This window comes from Muscardinus avellanarius (genome assembly GCF_963383645.1).
Source record: "Muscardinus avellanarius genome assembly, chromosome: 1".
Lineage (NCBI taxonomy): Eukaryota > Metazoa > Chordata > Mammalia > Rodentia > Gliridae > Muscardinus > Muscardinus avellanarius.
In genome coordinates, this window is record NC_137786.1 from 34726176 (window position 1) to 34743386 (window position 17211).

Below are 17211 nucleotides of genomic sequence, written 5' to 3' on the forward strand. Positions count from 1 at the left end.
TGGGATTTCACTAAGTTGTTGTGGCAACTTATCTTCAAAACTACAATCCTTCTGTCCCAGGCTCTCAAGTATAGGGATTACAGGCATGTGCCACCATGCTGGGCTCTCATTGGCTGGCCTTCTTTCCTCCCTCCCTCCCTCCCTCCCTCCCTCTCTCTCTTCCTTCCTCTTTCTTTCTTTCTTTTTCTTTCTTTCTTTCTTTCTTTCTTTCTTTCTTTCTTTCTTTCTTCCTTTCTTCCTTTCTTCCTTTCTCTCTTTCTTCCTTCCTTTCTCTCTTTTACTAAGGATTGAACCCAAGGGCATTCTACCTCCAAGAAATACCCCCAGCCCTATTTTATTTTTGTTTTGAAACAGGGTCTTGTTAGGTTGATGAGAGTCTCACTACTTGCTGAGGCTGTCCTAGAACCTGTGATCCTCCTGTCTCAGCCTTCCAAATACTTGGATTATAAGGCTGCACCACCATGCCCGGCTATTGTTTTTCTTAAAAAATAATTCTGGAACACATATGTTTATGTCTACTGTTATGTATCTACACATACAATTGTATGCACAGTATATAATATATACATATAAATTGTATATATTTTTAACATTTCTTAATTCTATATGGTGAGCACATGGATATTGGTTACATTTCTCTATGTTACATATATTAGTATTTTTTATGATTTAAAGCAATACGATAACTACAACTTACTACTTGTTTGCCCTTCTATCTAAATATGGAGGCAGAGCATGTGAAAATGATATATGAAGGTGGTTTGTCCATTTCTTTATTCATTCAACTTTAATCCTCCCTTTACATGAAGTCTTTGGAAGCTTGTTACAATTTAATTCATAAAGTGGTTTTCAAGTTATCACCTCAAAGCTAATATTTTGTGCTCAAGAACATCACATTGAGTTGCTCACATCTTAAGATGTGTTCTGTTTCCGGGTCTCACAGGCAAGCCCTTCAAATTTGAGTGGGCAGGAGCACAGACACTGTCCATCCAGCAGGATCACTGTTCCTCCATTTTGGCATGGGTGGCACTTTGTGACACTGAATTCATTGACATAGTCTCCGATGGCTCTTTCCAAATTTTGTTTCTTTAAATGTGCATCTTTTATTTTCAGGGGAACCAGACTATATATAGGAGATAGCTGTAAGAAAGGAAAACATTTAATTTTAGGTCTTTACCTACAGAAGAGTTTATAAAACACTCTTAGTTATTCAGTGGTTGGTTAATTCAACAAAAGCTAATGAATGTTCATTATTGTCTGCTACCATGAAGGTCACATCACAGAGGTAAGTAGACTGACGAATAAACACACCAATACATGTAAAATAAAAATTATGATAGGTACTACAACAGATAGTGATATGGGCTTTAAAAATGAACTACCAGGGAGCCCAGTGTGGTGACGCATGCCTATAATCACAGTCCTTGGGAAACTTAGACAGTAGGATCACAGGTTTGAGGCCAGCCTCAACAATTTAAAGAGACTCTCAGCAATTTAGGAAGACTCTGTTTCAAAGTTTGAAAATGAATAAATTAAAAGGCCTGAGTATATAACTCAGAGGTAGATGCTGGGTTCAACCCTCAGTACCAGAACAAAAACCAAAAAACTCAACCAGCCAAACAAACAAAACAAAAACTATCAAGAGAGGATTTAAATTTTTGGCTGTATAATTTATTGATACATTAGTCTGAGGACTGTTTTTGTTGCTTTACTAGCCGCCCTCTTCTTCCAGAAGAGAGCCATCTCTTGTCTAAGAAAAAGATTTGTATGCAAGGCCAAGTCTAGAATATCCCTGATATCCCTGATATTCTGGGCAGGCTCTTTCTTGGCCTTTTTTCTCTGAAAGCCTGGACTCATCGAGAAATTTTTGCTGGGGGAAAGAGCATTGGAAGATGCCAGTGAAAGAGGAGATTCCTTCAGCCCAGGAAGTAGTAGATCTCTGGCAGCTATTTGGGGAGATGATGGGACCTGTGGAGTACCCCCAAGGTAGCTGGGACTGAAGGAGTAGAGTACAGGTTTTTCAGGGATTCCCAGGCACAAGCCTGGCACGGAGTAGTTGGGATCATTTGACTTCAAGTGAATACGTGAGCCTGGAGAATGAGGTTATCAAGGCTACCACGATGGAACTTACAATGTCATGTCCTCACTTCCTAGGCAGATGTGTCAGCATTTCTGAACCAATTTAGTAACAAGGAAGGACTTTCCTGAACATCATCCAGTTAATGAAGGAAGGATACATTTTTCAGTAACATGGAGGAACAGGATCGCACAGTGAAACGAGACTTAAAGAAAATAAAGTAAAATAACTTACCTTGTACAACAAATTACTAGAGTAAAATATATGGTAGCTATGATGGAATCAGAAAATTCTAGAAAAAATTTTCTGAGAAAATGACTGTTGAACTGAGATTGGAATGTATCAAGGCAGAGAGAAGAGTATTTTAGGCATAGTATAGAATTTAAGATTTTTTTTTTAATGGATGAGGGATAGGGACATGTTGGTAAAAAAGATACAAAGTTGAAAAGTCAAATAGATGAATAAGCTTAGAAGATCTATGTACAACATGGTGACTATAAAATATAACATTTGTATAGTGAAGGATTATAATCTATACAGCAAAGCTTGTACTACAGGTGTGTGTCACTTAATGATGGTGGCGAGTCTGTGGAAGATGGTTAGATGAGTGGTTATCCTTTAAGAAAGCTTTTTAGGCTGCCAATATTTGTATTACCAGACTTAAAAACAGTTACTATAGTTTATATTTGTATAATCAGAAGGCAAGAGAATTTTAGCAGAGAACTGGAAATTTTTTTAAAAAGTAGATTTGAAAACAGGAAATAAGTAGAAATATAAGAACTTGATTTTACAGTAGGCAGATTAATGATGTTTAAAAAACAGATGCAGTACAAATGAAGCCAATAAAATGACTTGGAAGAGAGGTCTGATGGAAATACTGATAGTTAAAGCCTGAAGAGACAAAAGGATGGGAAATACAGAAGGAGGGTGGGAAACCAATGCAAGGGGAAAGAATCATGGCATTGGAGTCCAAGAAGGAAAGCAGAAGAAAGAATATTTAAGAAGAAATATTTGAAGACTTACTGATGGAGGACATACCTGGCCTAGTGATAGATACCCTATTTTAACTAAGGTTAATTTTTTTAACACCTAAGTATTTCAGAGAAAATTTGCTCTGAAATAAAAAGTAAAAATAAAAATGCTATTACTAAAAATAAAATAAAAATAATGATGAAAATCTTAAAAGCATCCTAGCAAAATAGTACTTTTAAATTACACGGGAATTTGACTTTAATAGACATAATTACATTTTTAAAAACCCAAAGAAAGATGTGAGAAATAAAAGGCTCTGTGACAAAGATAGACTACCTTTGGTAGGCTCATCAGTAGACTTGATGCAGCCAAAGAAAGAACCACAAAACTTTTTTTGTGTGTGTGGTACTGGGGTTCCTGGAAGCCCTTCTACCTCCGGGCTACACTCCCAGACCCATTTTTACATTTTTATTTGGAAACGGGGTCTCCTAAGCCAGCGTGCCCGGCTGGCTTCGAACCTGCGCGATCCTCCTGTCTCTGCCTCCCAAGCGCGGGGATTACAAGCGTGCGCCACCACGCCCGGCAAACCAGAAAACTTTTAAAAGGTTGATAGCAATTATCCAAACTAAAGCCCAAACATATAAAAGAATTGGAAGGACGATGTCAACCCAAGAAGAGAGCATCCAAGAGCTGTGGGACAATATCGGAGGGTCCAGTTCAGGCATTACTGGAACCTCAAAGAAGAGAGAAAATATAAATATGTCAGAAGGAATATTTGAAGTGATAATGGCCAGCTATTTCTTCCAAAATTAAGTAAATGCATTGAATTTCAGATTCCAAAAGCCCAGCGAATTTCAAATATAATAATGTTAATAACAATAATTATTATAATAACACATTCATACACACACATTAAAACCGCTGAAAATCAAGATTAAGAAGAAATCTCAAGCCAGGCACGGTGGCACATGCTTGTAATCCCAACCATTCAGATTTTATAAATCCCAGTCAGATTTTATAAGTGGTTTCTACGTGTTCAAATTTCCAGTAAATCCCCCTGAAAAATGTTCATTGATAGTGAGAAAAATGCCAAACTAGCACGGTAAGTCAAATAATTTTTTGAAAATGTGTAGGGGAGGATTTTGAAGAAACTCAAGAGGGCTGAGTAAATACAAAGATCTTTGGCATTCTTGAACTGGAAGATCGAGCATTTTAAGATGTCTACTTTCATCAATTTGATTTATAGATTAGGTACAGGCCCAGTCAAATTTTGAGTATCTTTTTGAAATATCTTGTTGAAATTGTCAAGCTGGTTTTTGAAAATGGGATATTCCTCGAATTAGCAAGAACTTCTGAAGAAAAAGTAGAAGGTCCCGCTCCTCTGGACCTCAAGACTTATAAAGTTATAGAACTTAGGACAATGCAGTGTTAACTATAGAATTTATAAAACTAGATCCGTCCACATTTTGAAACTGAATTTATGATAAGATTCTTCAGCGCCTTAGGAGAAAAGATAATCTTTTAAATAAACTGTCCTAGGACAATATAAAATCTGCATAGAAAAATTTTAAAATATGGTTTTTTACCTTATATCATAAACAAATATCAGGTTGAATGTAAATTTAAATGTCAAATCAATTTAATAAACTTTTTGGAAGATCTATAACTATACAGCTGAGTGCACTTAAGACCTTGAGCTAGGAAAAGAACAAAGAGGACTTAAGAAACACCAGCTATAATGAAGAAAGATACAATTGACTACATCAAAATAAAAATATATTTATATCATAATCATGGTATAATGCACTGAGAAGACGATTTTATGGTAATTTGGCCAAAAGTGAGTAACCACCAGGCATGGTGGCACAGGCCTAATAATCCAGTCACTTGGTAGGTAGAGTCAGGAGGACTGCAAGTTCAAGGCCAGCCTGGGCCATTTACTGAGACCTTGTCTCAAAATAAAAAATAGAAGAGCTGGGGATATAGTTCAGTGGTAGAGTACCCTTGGATTTAATACTTAGTGTGGGAAAAATGTGCATAATATTAATCTAATAGAAATCTAAACTGAGAGATGTTTGACACATACCTAATAAATGTCAAGGTCATGAAAGATTAAGAAAATCTGAAGAATTGTCAGAGACTGGAGAGGAAACTACAAAGACATGATAACTAATGCAATGTGGGGCCCTAAATTCGATTTGGAGAAGGAAAAAGAAGATTAAAAAAAAACCAAAAAACGCTTGTGAGCTGAGTGTGGTGGTACAGGCTTGTAATCCTGGCATTTGGGAGGCTGAGACAGGAGGATTGTGGTTCACAGACAGCCTCAGCTACTTAGGCCCTTTGCAACTCAGTGATACCCTGTCTCAAAATAAATAATAATAAAAAATAGGGCTGGGGGTGTAGCTTGGAGGTAAATGCCCCTGGGTTCCATCCTCAGTACCTCAAAAACAAAAACAAAAACAAACAAACAAAAAAACACCTTGTGATATTTACGTAAAATCTGTGCTTTGGCTAGTCAATGTTAATTATCTGATTTTAACAATTTTACTATGCTTGTGTAAATATTTAGCACTAAGGGTGGTTGGATGGGGAATATATGTAAATTCTTGGTACTATTTTGCAATATTTTTGTATATACCATTTGTGCAATTTTACTGTAAATCTTATATTAGTTGAAAATAAGAAAGAGAAAAGAGAGCTGGGTGTGGTGGCACACGCTTGTAATCCACACGCTTGGGAGGCAGAGACAGGAGGATAGTGCAGGTTCGAAGTCAGCCACACTGGCTTAAGAGACCATGTTTCCAAATAAGAAAGTATAAAAATAGGTCTGGGAGTGTAGCCCGGAAGTAGAAGGGTTTTCAGGAACCCCAGTACCACCAAAGAGAGAGAGAGAGAGAGAGAGAGAGAGAGAGAGAGAGAGAGAGAGAGAGAGGAAATATCTGTTTTGAAAATGGTGAAAAGACTTAAGTTGGAGAAGATATTTCCAACAGTTCTAAGTAAGAATAGGCTCATATCCAGAATATATCAAGAACTTGGACAAACACAGCCCAACTGTCTGCCACTGTAGTCTCTCCTGAATTAGTATCCAGGATTCAGATTTTGACTATGTCATATTTAATTGAAGGAGAATAACCTTTTATTGGCATTGTTGTATTGGCACAAACAATGTAAGAATGTGGTAGAGTTATGATTTTTTTAGAAAAAAAAATTATCCTGTTTCTTTCAAAGGAAAGTCAAGGACAGATAATCTAAGAGACAGGAATAGAGGGTCATGGAGGAAACACGGTTTGGATAAAACAAATGAACAGAGTTCAGAGATAACGATGAAGGCCAGGCAATAGCAGTGGCTTCAGAGGAGACTCAAAGCCCCAGGTCAGAAACCCCACAAGTAGACAAAAGACTATTAAATTGCACTTCTTGAAGTTTTTCTGCAGAGCCACATCTTTTGCTGGCAAACTTTGACCTTCTGTTAATAAAGAAAAGTTTTAATTTTTTTCTCCTAAGCCAGCTAACTCTCTTCGCGTTCTACCATTTGCATATATATTTTCAGTGGATATAATCTATCCTGAAACTTGCTAAGATGTAAGTAAACTGACAACATAACTTAATAATAAGTATCTTTAGATTTCTTTCAGACCTCCACAATAATTAAACTACATATACCACATATGCGGTTCTTGATAGAATAATGTCCTTTTTTTATCCTTAGACAAGAGAGTTAGAAATTGTTTTTACTATATTGTTACATAGTAAAAAAAAAAGGATGATTTTTTGATATCATTATAGCTGTACCAATAATCACACAGCACTGGTACTGCAGCCCTGTAAAATACTGACGCTCTTTAACACCCAGTGCATGTCGGCTAAGAATTACACAACAGAGCAAAAATGGTTAACAAATTAATTCATTGTTACCTCATAGTACTCCAGAAGGCACTAATATGGCCTACTATATATACAGGTAAAAGTGGTTGAAGAAAGTGGGAAAAGAAGAAGTGAAAATAGAAAAGGTGAGATAGAAGCAAAAGCCCCACTGATAGAAAAAGCGGATGCCAGGAGGACCTATCCCTTTGCATGAGTTGGTCATAAGTTTGGCTCTGTTTCACAGTGCATTGAATAAGACACAATTGAATTTAATAATCCTAGGCACATAAGAAAACCCACCTGATTACCAAGAAAAACAAAATAAGATTAAAGAGTATAATTTCCTGTGAGTTCTCATAAAGGGAACAGTGTATTATGTAACATCTTATTAGAAAATAAAGCAGTGGGTTGCCTAATTTTGTTTCTTATAATGCCAAAACAAAACTTTACAGGAAACCAATACACCGCATTACAGCTATACTGATTTTGGTGCTGTTGTTCTAGAGGAAATGATAAACTTTATATCTCCCAGGAAATCCCAGATGAATGTTTCTCTCAGCCTTTTTATAGCTAGCTTGTAGTAGTAGCTTTACGAAGAAAACAAGGTTTGGCCATTCTGTTCAGATAAAATGCAGAACATTTGTGATAACATCCAGGCAAGCTGATAACAGGTTTCAATAAACTTTCAGTTGAAGACTATGACAAAGAAAATGGAAAAAAATGGGTCATTCTAAGTCCTCTGCTTGAAGAGAGGTCAAGGGAAAGTTCTTGGGCTGGACCAAACATTGGGAAATTCAAAACCACAGGTTCTGCTAATAGAGCATTGCCACAAATTGCTTTAGGAGGTGGGATATTTGACAAATCTACATCTATCTATCTATCTATCTATCATCTATCTATCCATCCATCATCTACTATCATATCTATTTTCACATGCGCACATTACACACATTATCATCAGCATCAAGCATTATACTTGTAAAATCACTTGTAATATACCTTTCTACCTTTTACTTAACTTCCTGCTCTTTCTGATGAGCACACTTTGTGACATTACTACCTAGATCACTGATTTAGTTTACTACAGAGGATTAAATAGAAACCTGTTAATAGTTTGGGATGTGGGGAGAGATTCTATCAATTCTATAAATACTTAAGTAGAAGAGCCAATTGTTTTATTTTATTTGTTTATTTATTGTGGTACTGGGGTTCCTGGAAAAGCCCTTCTACCTCCGGGCTACACTCCCAGACCAATTTTTTTTTTTTTTTTTTGGAAACAGGGTCTCTTAAGCCAGCGCGGCTGGCTTCGAACCTGCGTGATCCTCCTGTCTCCTCCTCCTCCCAAGCGCAGGGATTACAAGCGTGTGCCACCACGCCTGGCGCGCCAATTGTTTTAATATTAATACCATACCCAGTGTTTAAAAACCTCATCTATATAAAATAGATATGCTTCAACTTACCAAAGAACGAGTTAGTATAATTGTGTAGTTAAACTGTTGGCAATAGTAACCAATCAACCATAGGACCATGCTTATTGGAGTTACAAGAGCAAAATGACTTGGAACCTATTTTAAAGTCAGACATAACTACATCTCCATCTCTTCAGGGATTTAAAAGCCATGTGAAGTTAATAAAAATCACAACAATTTGCTCTTTTCTGAACTTTCTCAACAAGAAGATAAATTTATTAAGCGGCCCATAGGGCACTAACTAAAGCTGCCATTTTCTTAGGTAGAACCTGGTTTTCTATTTATGAGGAAAGAAACTTACACAGAGAGTGAAGGTGAAATGCTTCCTCCTCTAAGACCTCCACAGGGAAACAATCGCTGCTAAGACAGGAGCAACTGCATTTCACATCCAGACAGCCACACTGTGCCAACTGGGCTCACCCAAGTCTTTGAATAGCTCTAGGAAATCTAATAGTACATTTGCAGCAGATGCTTTGACTACTCAAGATTTAAAAAAATCAGCTCTAGGATATGCTGGAGTATTATTAATATCTCCCCATAAAACAATCTTTGAATCAATCCATACAAGAGGAGTTGAACTTGCATTGAGAGATTTAAAAAAAGTCACTTTAGGTGTCTCCCCATGCAAAGATCCAAGTCACCAATTCTTTCTGTATTTAAAATCTTCCAACATAAACATATTTGGCTGAGTTCAAGACAGTGAATTTGCATAAACTTTAGGCTTAAAACAGAAAGGGCTTCTTCTGATATATATGCATGCTAATATGTATATATAATACGTATAATATATATTGTATGCATTATATATATATATATGCATGCTAATTTGGCTGGCAGCTTTTTCTTCCTCTTTGTCCAATGTGGGAAAAAATACTTGACGACATAGGTACATTTGCACATCTATAAATGGATATGTTTCTAAAACCTAAAAGAGAATTGATTACAAATTTCAGTTTCTGAGGTCCTCCTCCTCCTCCTCCTCCTCCTCCTCCTCCTCCTTCTTCCTTCTTCTTCTTCTTTTGGTGGTACTGGGGTTCCTGGAAGCCCTTCTACCTCCAGGCTACACTCCCAGACCTATTTTATATTTTATTTGGAAACAGGGTCTCCTAAGCCAGCGCGGCTGGTTTCGAACCTGCGCGATCCTCCTGTCTCCGCCTCCTGAGTGTGATGATTACAAGCGTGCGCCACCACGCCCGGCTCTGAGTTTCTTCTTCACATAAACAAGATAGATTTGGTGGCTTTCATCACTTTTGGAGGACAATCAAACATCGATTGGGAGGCCGAGACAGGAGAACCACAAGTTCACATCCAGTCTCTGCAACTTCGCAAGGCCCTCCCCAACTCAGTGAGACTCTGTTTTAACATTTAAAAAGTAAAAATAACTGGGGCTAGGGGTGTAGCTCAGGGGTAGAATGCACATGGGTTCAATCCCAAGTATTCTCCAAAAGCAAAACAAAACAAATTGAAAAGAGTAAATTTATTCAATAACTATACTATAAAAATGTTGCCATTACTCATGGTAATCCAACTAAAGTGGTAGGCAAAGATAAAAATTGACCTGAGAGAAGAAAATTATGAGGTAGGGGTAACCAAAAGCTACAGGAGAAAGTAGAAAACCACTTTCTAATAATATCAGGATCAAAAGAAGAAGTAAAGAAGTGGTTAGTTTAGGGAGAGAAAGATGGGGTTAAAGAACATGGCATTTCTAGCTTTAAAGTGTAACAGAATTTCTTTTCTCTCTGAACAAGCACAAGACTGAACTCCCAATAGGTTTATAAACTGAAGACTGTGCAGTCAAGATAGGGACAGGATGCACTTGCCGTCCTCACTGCTCAAGAGGCTGAGGCAGGCACATCGCTTGAGCTTATGAGTTCAAGGCCAGCTTAGGCAACACAGTGAGAGACCCCGTCTCAACAATAAATAAATAAATGCATGCATAGGATAAAATAAAAAGGAAAGAATTCTCTGACCATAAGAATTGTTCACCCTTGCTTGGAGACCTTATGAAACTTTTCTTGGACACCTTATGAAACTTTCCCTCATAAAAACTCACAATAAATGAGATTCTCCTGGGCTGGCAGTGGTGGTGTGATGCCAGGAGAAGGCAAGGGGTAGCCAAGGGAAATAAGGGAAACCCTGATCCTTGGGTACTTTGTGGCAGTCAGAGCTCTGGGCTCTGCACAGGCAATCTGATGAAGCCCTCAGGGGGGTGGGTACGGGGGGAGAACATGGAGGCGGCGTGGAGAAGTTAAGAGTTGCAGAAGTCAGGAAAGTATTGGATCTAGTGAGGGGCAGGTCAGAGCTCAGCGCAGGGTGTCTGACACCACTCTGCCTTTCTTCTCGGCCATGCCTCTTTCCGGGATGAGATGGCAGTGTGTTTGAATGCCCGCGTCTCTCTCAGGTAGAGTCAGTCAGCTGTTCATCTGAACCGATGGCAGCACTTAATAAGAAAATGACACGAGCTTCAATTTAAAAATAGACCTTCCTTACTTTTTGACTAATGAGCACCGGAGCATCATTTAAGGATGAGGCCCAGTTCACATAGTCGGTCACGTCGATACTCTTGGCTCCTTTGATAAGCTTTTCTTTCAGCTCGACTGCATATTTCCTGGTTCCTCCTTTTATGAATGAAATCACATTGTCTATGAAGTTCTCACTGGTGATATTTTCTGGGGAGAGAAGGAGGAATTGAAGACAAGCGCTTGTAGTTCTGTGTCATATTCTATAGTTAGAATATTTACTGATTTTTCATTGTGAATAATATTATTTATGTAATTCCCCTTCCCACCAAAGCTGGAGAGGCAATTGTTATTAGTAGCTAATTGTAGACTTTGGTCATCTTTCTTTTAAATAAAAATGGTGCAAATTATCTAGACACATTGGTAATTCATAGCTCATGATAACACAGGCACGGGGGAACTTAACAGGAGTTTGGATATACTATATATTTTTTGTTGCGAATTGCCTGTCATATTTTTAGAGGTTTGCTTTAAACTATTTCAAAATTAAAAAAAAAAACAGAGTCTAAAACAAAATAATGCAAAAAGTATGATTTCTTTCTACTCCCAGAATTTCACTCATCTTTCCCTCAGTCCGTCTCTAGATTGGGCCACTTTAAATAAAGTTCTGTGAGCCTTTCAGAGTCTGGAAGCTTTGGAATTGAAAAAGAACTTCAGGATGTTTTTGCTTAGCCTTCCTCCGTTTCCTGGATGAGAATTCTTAAAGAGGTGAAGTGATTAGATTGGGAGGGAGTGAGTTGGGACCCAGGGCTAACCACAGCAAGGGCTGTGTGCTTATCTGTTTCTATTACTCTGAACCTCATTATGATGTATAATTACAATGCACCAATAAAACTGGACTGAATATATGATTATACAGTTAACTTAAGGACCTCAGAGAGAAATTATGTCACACGGTGGCAATTTCAGTTTTCTTCATTTTCAAACTTTTGCCAGTGGCTTCCAATCGAGACCACACGTTCGAAGTTGATATGCTTTAAAACATTAAGTCAAGAGTGGTAGGGCACGCTTGTAATCCCAGTACTTGGGAGGCTGAGACAGGAGGATCGCAGGTTTGCAGCCGGCCTCAGCTACTTAGTGAGGCCCTCCACAACTTTAGTGAGACCCTGTTTTAAAGTAAAGAATAAAAAATAGGGCCGGGGTGGGGTGGGGTGTAACTCAGAGGTAGAATGACCCTGGGTTTAATCCCTAGTACTGCAAAAGAAAAAAAAAAAAAAAAGGTTATCAGGCTTTCCTTGCTTTAGCTTCCTTGCTGCCAGCTGGCTCTTTAAAGATGAATCTCAAGCACTTGTTATTTTTTGTGTGTGTGTGGTACTGGGGTTCCTGGAAGCCCTCCTACCTCTGGGCTACGCTCCCAGAGCTATTTTTTATATTTTTATTTGGAAACAGGGTCTCTTAAGCCAGCATGGCTGACATCGAACCTGTGTGATCCTCCTGTCTCTGCCTCCCAAGCGCGGGGATTACAAACATGTGCCACCACGCTCGGCGCAAGCACTTGTATTTTTTAAAAATGCCCTCAGTTACATCTAATTAGTATAAGAATTAAGAGCTTCAGCACCTCCTCATGCCTATGAATCTGCTAAAGATGAGCAGTAGAGAATAGTGCTCATATTATAGGTACTTGTAACTTTTTTTGTGTGGTAGTGAGGGTAGAACCCAGGGGCTTTACTACCTCTGGGCTATACTCCCAGCCTTATTTTATGTTTGGAAACAGGGTCTCACTAAGTTGCTGAGAGCCTCACTAAGTAGCTAAGGCTGGCTTCCAAACTGTGCGATCCTCCTGTCTCAGCCTCCCAAGCGCGGGGATTATAAGCGTGCACCGCCACGCCTGGCGGTACTTGTAACTTTTAAAGGATTATGTACAGGTCTGCTGGTAAGGGTGAATTGGGGACTTCAAGTCAGGTGGAAGGTGGTGCTGGGGAGGTGGTTTGGCCTTTGTTGACAGATACATGTAGTCCTGCTACTAACTCATTGATGATTTTTGTTAGAGGTAAGGGGAAAAAAGAAATCTTTTCTGCAAGACATTTCTCTACCACCATCCTTCTACCATTTCTATGATCAATACAGAAATCTACGCTTGCAGTATGAATGGCATCCCCGGCAGCTGCAAACCACACCATGGGGAAATAAGCGTGTGCCCACAGCTTATTTCTGCTTATAGGTTTACAGAAACCACTGTAACAAAGATACAGTCCTGGTGTATCTTTGACTTTTTCTAAATAAAGAGGACAATAAAGAGGTCATTTTAAAAGCGCAGTGTTCTTTCTTTTGTATATCTCCTGGCTTTTTCTCACCTACTAAGTTAGGCCATACTTACCACTTCTGCCGTCGCCACTCTTTAAACAATCATTTTTATCAAATTTTGCTGTGACTTCAGCTCCAGTGGAGGCTCCAGAGGAATGTAGAGATAAATCCAGATTAAACCCGAGGCATCTCTTAATATCATTTAGTTCCACACCTGTTTTATGTATTTATTTGAAAATTATTAGATAATTCCTATCAACATCACAAATCCTAGCTTGCTATTTGGTAAGAAAGACACTTATTTAGGTTTCTAGGTGTCATTACTGAACTCAAATATATAGGACTATCTGAACTACTTTGTTTCCCTATTAGAATTTTTTAGCCTTTTCTTGACTTTGCTTGTTGACTTAGTGGTGATGAATATATTAAATTTATCACTCGCTTTAAAATAATATTGGTATTCAGGTGTGGTGGCACAGACCTGGAATCCCAGAACTTGAGAGACTGAGGCAGGAAGACTGCAGGTTCGAGGAGAACCTCAAAAACATAGGGTGGTTGTCTACAACCTAATGAGCCCTTGTTTCAAAACAAAACATAAAAAGGTCTGGGGCCTGGCATGGTGGCGTACGCTTGTAATCCCAGCATTCGGGAGGCTGAGACTGGAGGATGGCAGTTTGCGGACAGCCTCAGCTACTTAGAGCAACTCTGCAATTTAGTAAGACCCTGTTTCAAAATAAAGAATAAAAAATAGGGCAGGGGATATACCTCAGAGGTCAAATGCCCCTGGGTTCGATCCCCAGACCCCCCCCCAAAACAAAAAGGTCTGGGGGTGGCAGGCGTGGTGGTACGGGCTTCTAATCCCAGCATTCAGGAGGTGGAGATCATCGGAGGATTGCGATTTTCAGACAGCCTCAGCTACTTTGCAACTCAGTGAGACCCTGTTTCAAAAAGAAAAAGACTAAAAAATAGTGCTGGAGTGTAGCCCAGAGGTACAATGCCCCTGGGCTCTATTCCAAGTACTGCAAAAAAAGAAAAAAAGAAAATGAAAGGAAAAAAAAAGAAAAGAAAAAAAAAAAGAAAAGAAACATCTGGGGGTATGGCTTGGACATAAAATGTCCCTGAGTTCAATCCCCAGTAAAACACACACGCATACACACACATATTTGTTCTGAAAGACAAAAGTCTTTATGAAAAAGGCAAGGGAGAATTTAATCCCAGGCTCTGTGGCGAATTTTAGTAGATACCTGGGAGGCTTTAGACATTCACTCATCTAACAGATATTTCTTGTAGCACTTCCAGGGAGGATAAATATGGAAGGCAAAGATCGAAATACAGAATTCTAGACTTCCAACTGTATCCTAATAAAGTATGAGGACTTTGATCCAGAAGAACAGAAAAACAGTGAGATGACCTCAAAGCACTTAGATTCTCTGCCTCGGGGTGGACCCTCACACAGCCAGCCCGAGGAGAGGGGATGGTGTGGTCCTAAGGCATTGGCTTGGGGAAATGGGAAAGACGACAGGCTGGGGTTGGCCTTAAGATCCAGGTCTAGTAAGGCCAGAAGTTCAGTAGATGCTAAGTTCAGTAGGTGGATAACTCTAAATTGTCCAGATTTAAAGAACTCTTCTTACAAAGCTTTTCACCAAAGCAGCCCTGGGCTGATGGGCTCCTTGTGTCTTGATTGCCCTTGCTGAGCTTCTGATGATCAAGATACAGTCTTCTTGTGTCCCCCCTCCCATGTACTATCTCTGGGAATAGAGCCTCCAGGCGGGGCTTGCAGAGACCTCACTCTGCGGTGGATGTAGCCTTGCACAACCACATAATCCAAACGACCTCATAGTACAGTACCCCTGGGGAGGTTCCTGCTGGCCCAAGGCTGGCCCATAGCACCAAGAGCAGCTGGCTCTGATCCGTCATGACTTCTTCACCCATAGGGTGTTGACTGATGATGGGGAGGTGTCTTTAGATCACAGTGACATACTACTCTTCAGGTAAGTCTTCAACACTTTGACCTACTGACCCCATAGGAGCCATGGAAATGGCTTTTAGCAATACTTCCCTAAGAGACAGCTAAATAATTGTGAGGGTGAAGAGGAGATATTCTGACATCTATCTATCACCTTCTTAAGGACTATTCATAACTAGTCACAAGCACTTACAAAAATGATTAAAACTTTTAAAATGCTTCACATTTGCTTTATTTTCATATTATTAATTTTTTCTTAGGTTATAGGGTCTCACTATGTTGCCCAGGCTGACTGTGGACTCCTGGGCTCAAGCGACCCTCCTGCCTCAACCTCCCGAGTAGTTGGGGCTACAGGAACACACCACTGCGTGCAACTCATATACTTTATCCTTCAAGATTTGGACAGTGGGAACTATGTATCACATGGGCCTCTCTAGTACCTTTGGCGTGCACTGGTGATCAACTAGGGCCCTTTTTCCCATAATGACATATATGTAGCCAGGAACCTACTCAACATGACCCCAATGTGGCCACCACTATAGTAAGTAGGATTATCATATGATGTAAAACTAATTTTCCATGCTTGCTTTAAGATGTTAGATTTATATGACATTGTTTCTTCCTTTCCCTCCAAGAGAAAACATAATGTAATATTTTCCTTCCAATGCTGAAGAATATTTCGGAAGATAATTAAATGTAAATTGGACCAGTTGACTAAATGAGAAATAGGTTACATTAATTACATTTCTTCCAGCTTCTTTCACTTTTGAAATATTTCACTAAAGGTAGCATCCCTATATAATTGATATTAGATTGTGATATAATTTGGTACATCTATTAGCAAGGCTCCTGAGCAGGAGCCAGTCAGCTTATTTGAGGTGAGAGGCAGTTTACTATTTGATAGGATCGTAGGTGCCAAAGGGCAGAAGAGAAGACTTTCTTCTCTCAAAGGAGGAGGTTACTGGGTTTTTTTTTTTATTCTAAAGACTATCTTGAAAGGTTAGGGAAAGAAAGTTTAGTCAATATAGCATTTGTAGTTAGAATTCTAATTCTAGAAATACCTTTCTCCTTCATGGAAGCTTTATTCAAAACATAGATGAGTTCAAAGATTCCTCCCAAAGACCCAGAGCTACTGTAGTGGGTTCCATATGTTTCCAAAAATCCAAAATATTCTCCCTTTTCATAGGTGCTTGGCAGAGCTTTTATGTCATCCAAGAAAGTTGTTGTCAGCGTGACATCCCGATTTCTCATCAGAAATCTACCGAGATCAATTGATCCTTTCACATGCAGAAACATCTTTTCCTTTGTTGTAGAGAAGTTTAAAAAAAAGAAATATGAGTTTTATTACCACTGCTTCAAATAAATCACACAATCTAGTATTTACATATGAGTATTTTTTTTTTTTAGCAGTGACATGTGATGCTCTGGTTCATAGTAGCATTAGTCCAAAAAAGCTTAAAATTTGAAATATATCAAATGCCCATCAACAGGGGTGTTGATAAGGATATTGCAGTACATATTCACGCATGGAATACTAGCCAACAGTAAAAAGGAACAAATTACTGATACATTCAGCAACATGAATTTCAAAAATATAGTGCTGAGTGAAATAGGTCATACGCAGAGCAATATATACTATGCGTTTCCCCTCATGTGAAATCAGGCAGTCATAGAGAGTGAAGGCTCATGTGTTTTCTCTAGTATGTGCAAGCTAAGGAGCAACTGGAACGCCACTGAAACTCCAGATAGTGGAGGAGAAATCTCAGTGGAGCCAGGAAGGTGATCTAAGGGAAGGGAAGGGAGGAGAGTGAGGTTCACTGAAGGATTTACTACCAGTGGCTGTGTGTATGTATGTGGAAATACCATGTCAATCGCAATACTCTATGTGGGGAAGGAGGGAGATGGGGAGGCAGCCAGGGTAGGGGCACAAAGTACTGTGTACATGGATGTCACTGTCAACATGATTTACATTTTGATGTAAGACTATAATGCACTAATAAAAGCATATAAAAAAAAGAAATTCTACGCCGGGCGTGGTGGCGCATGCTTGTAATCCCCGCGCTTGGGAGGTGGAGACAGGAGGATCGCGCAGGTTCGAAG

The 17211-nt window shown here is 39.1% G+C and overlaps 1 protein-coding gene across 1 annotated transcript in view; it reads right to left on the bottom strand.

The window, feature by feature from the left end:
- Nucleotides 1-912: 912 nt before the first annotated feature.
- C9 (complement C9) overlaps nt 913-17211 on the bottom strand; it is a gene marked incomplete at its 3' end in the record, with an annotated part of 35302 nt that continues 19003 nt past the window's right edge. The window contains exons 6-9 of the mRNA XM_080701182.1: nt 16173-16413; nt 13219-13359; nt 10873-11051; nt 913-1140 (exon numbers count right to left, since the gene is read on the bottom strand). Coding sequence (XP_080557308.1) covers nt 913-1140; nt 10873-11051; nt 13219-13359; nt 16173-16413 — 789 coding nt within the window. The remainder of the gene's footprint in view (nt 1141-10872; nt 11052-13218; nt 13360-16172; nt 16414-17211) is intronic.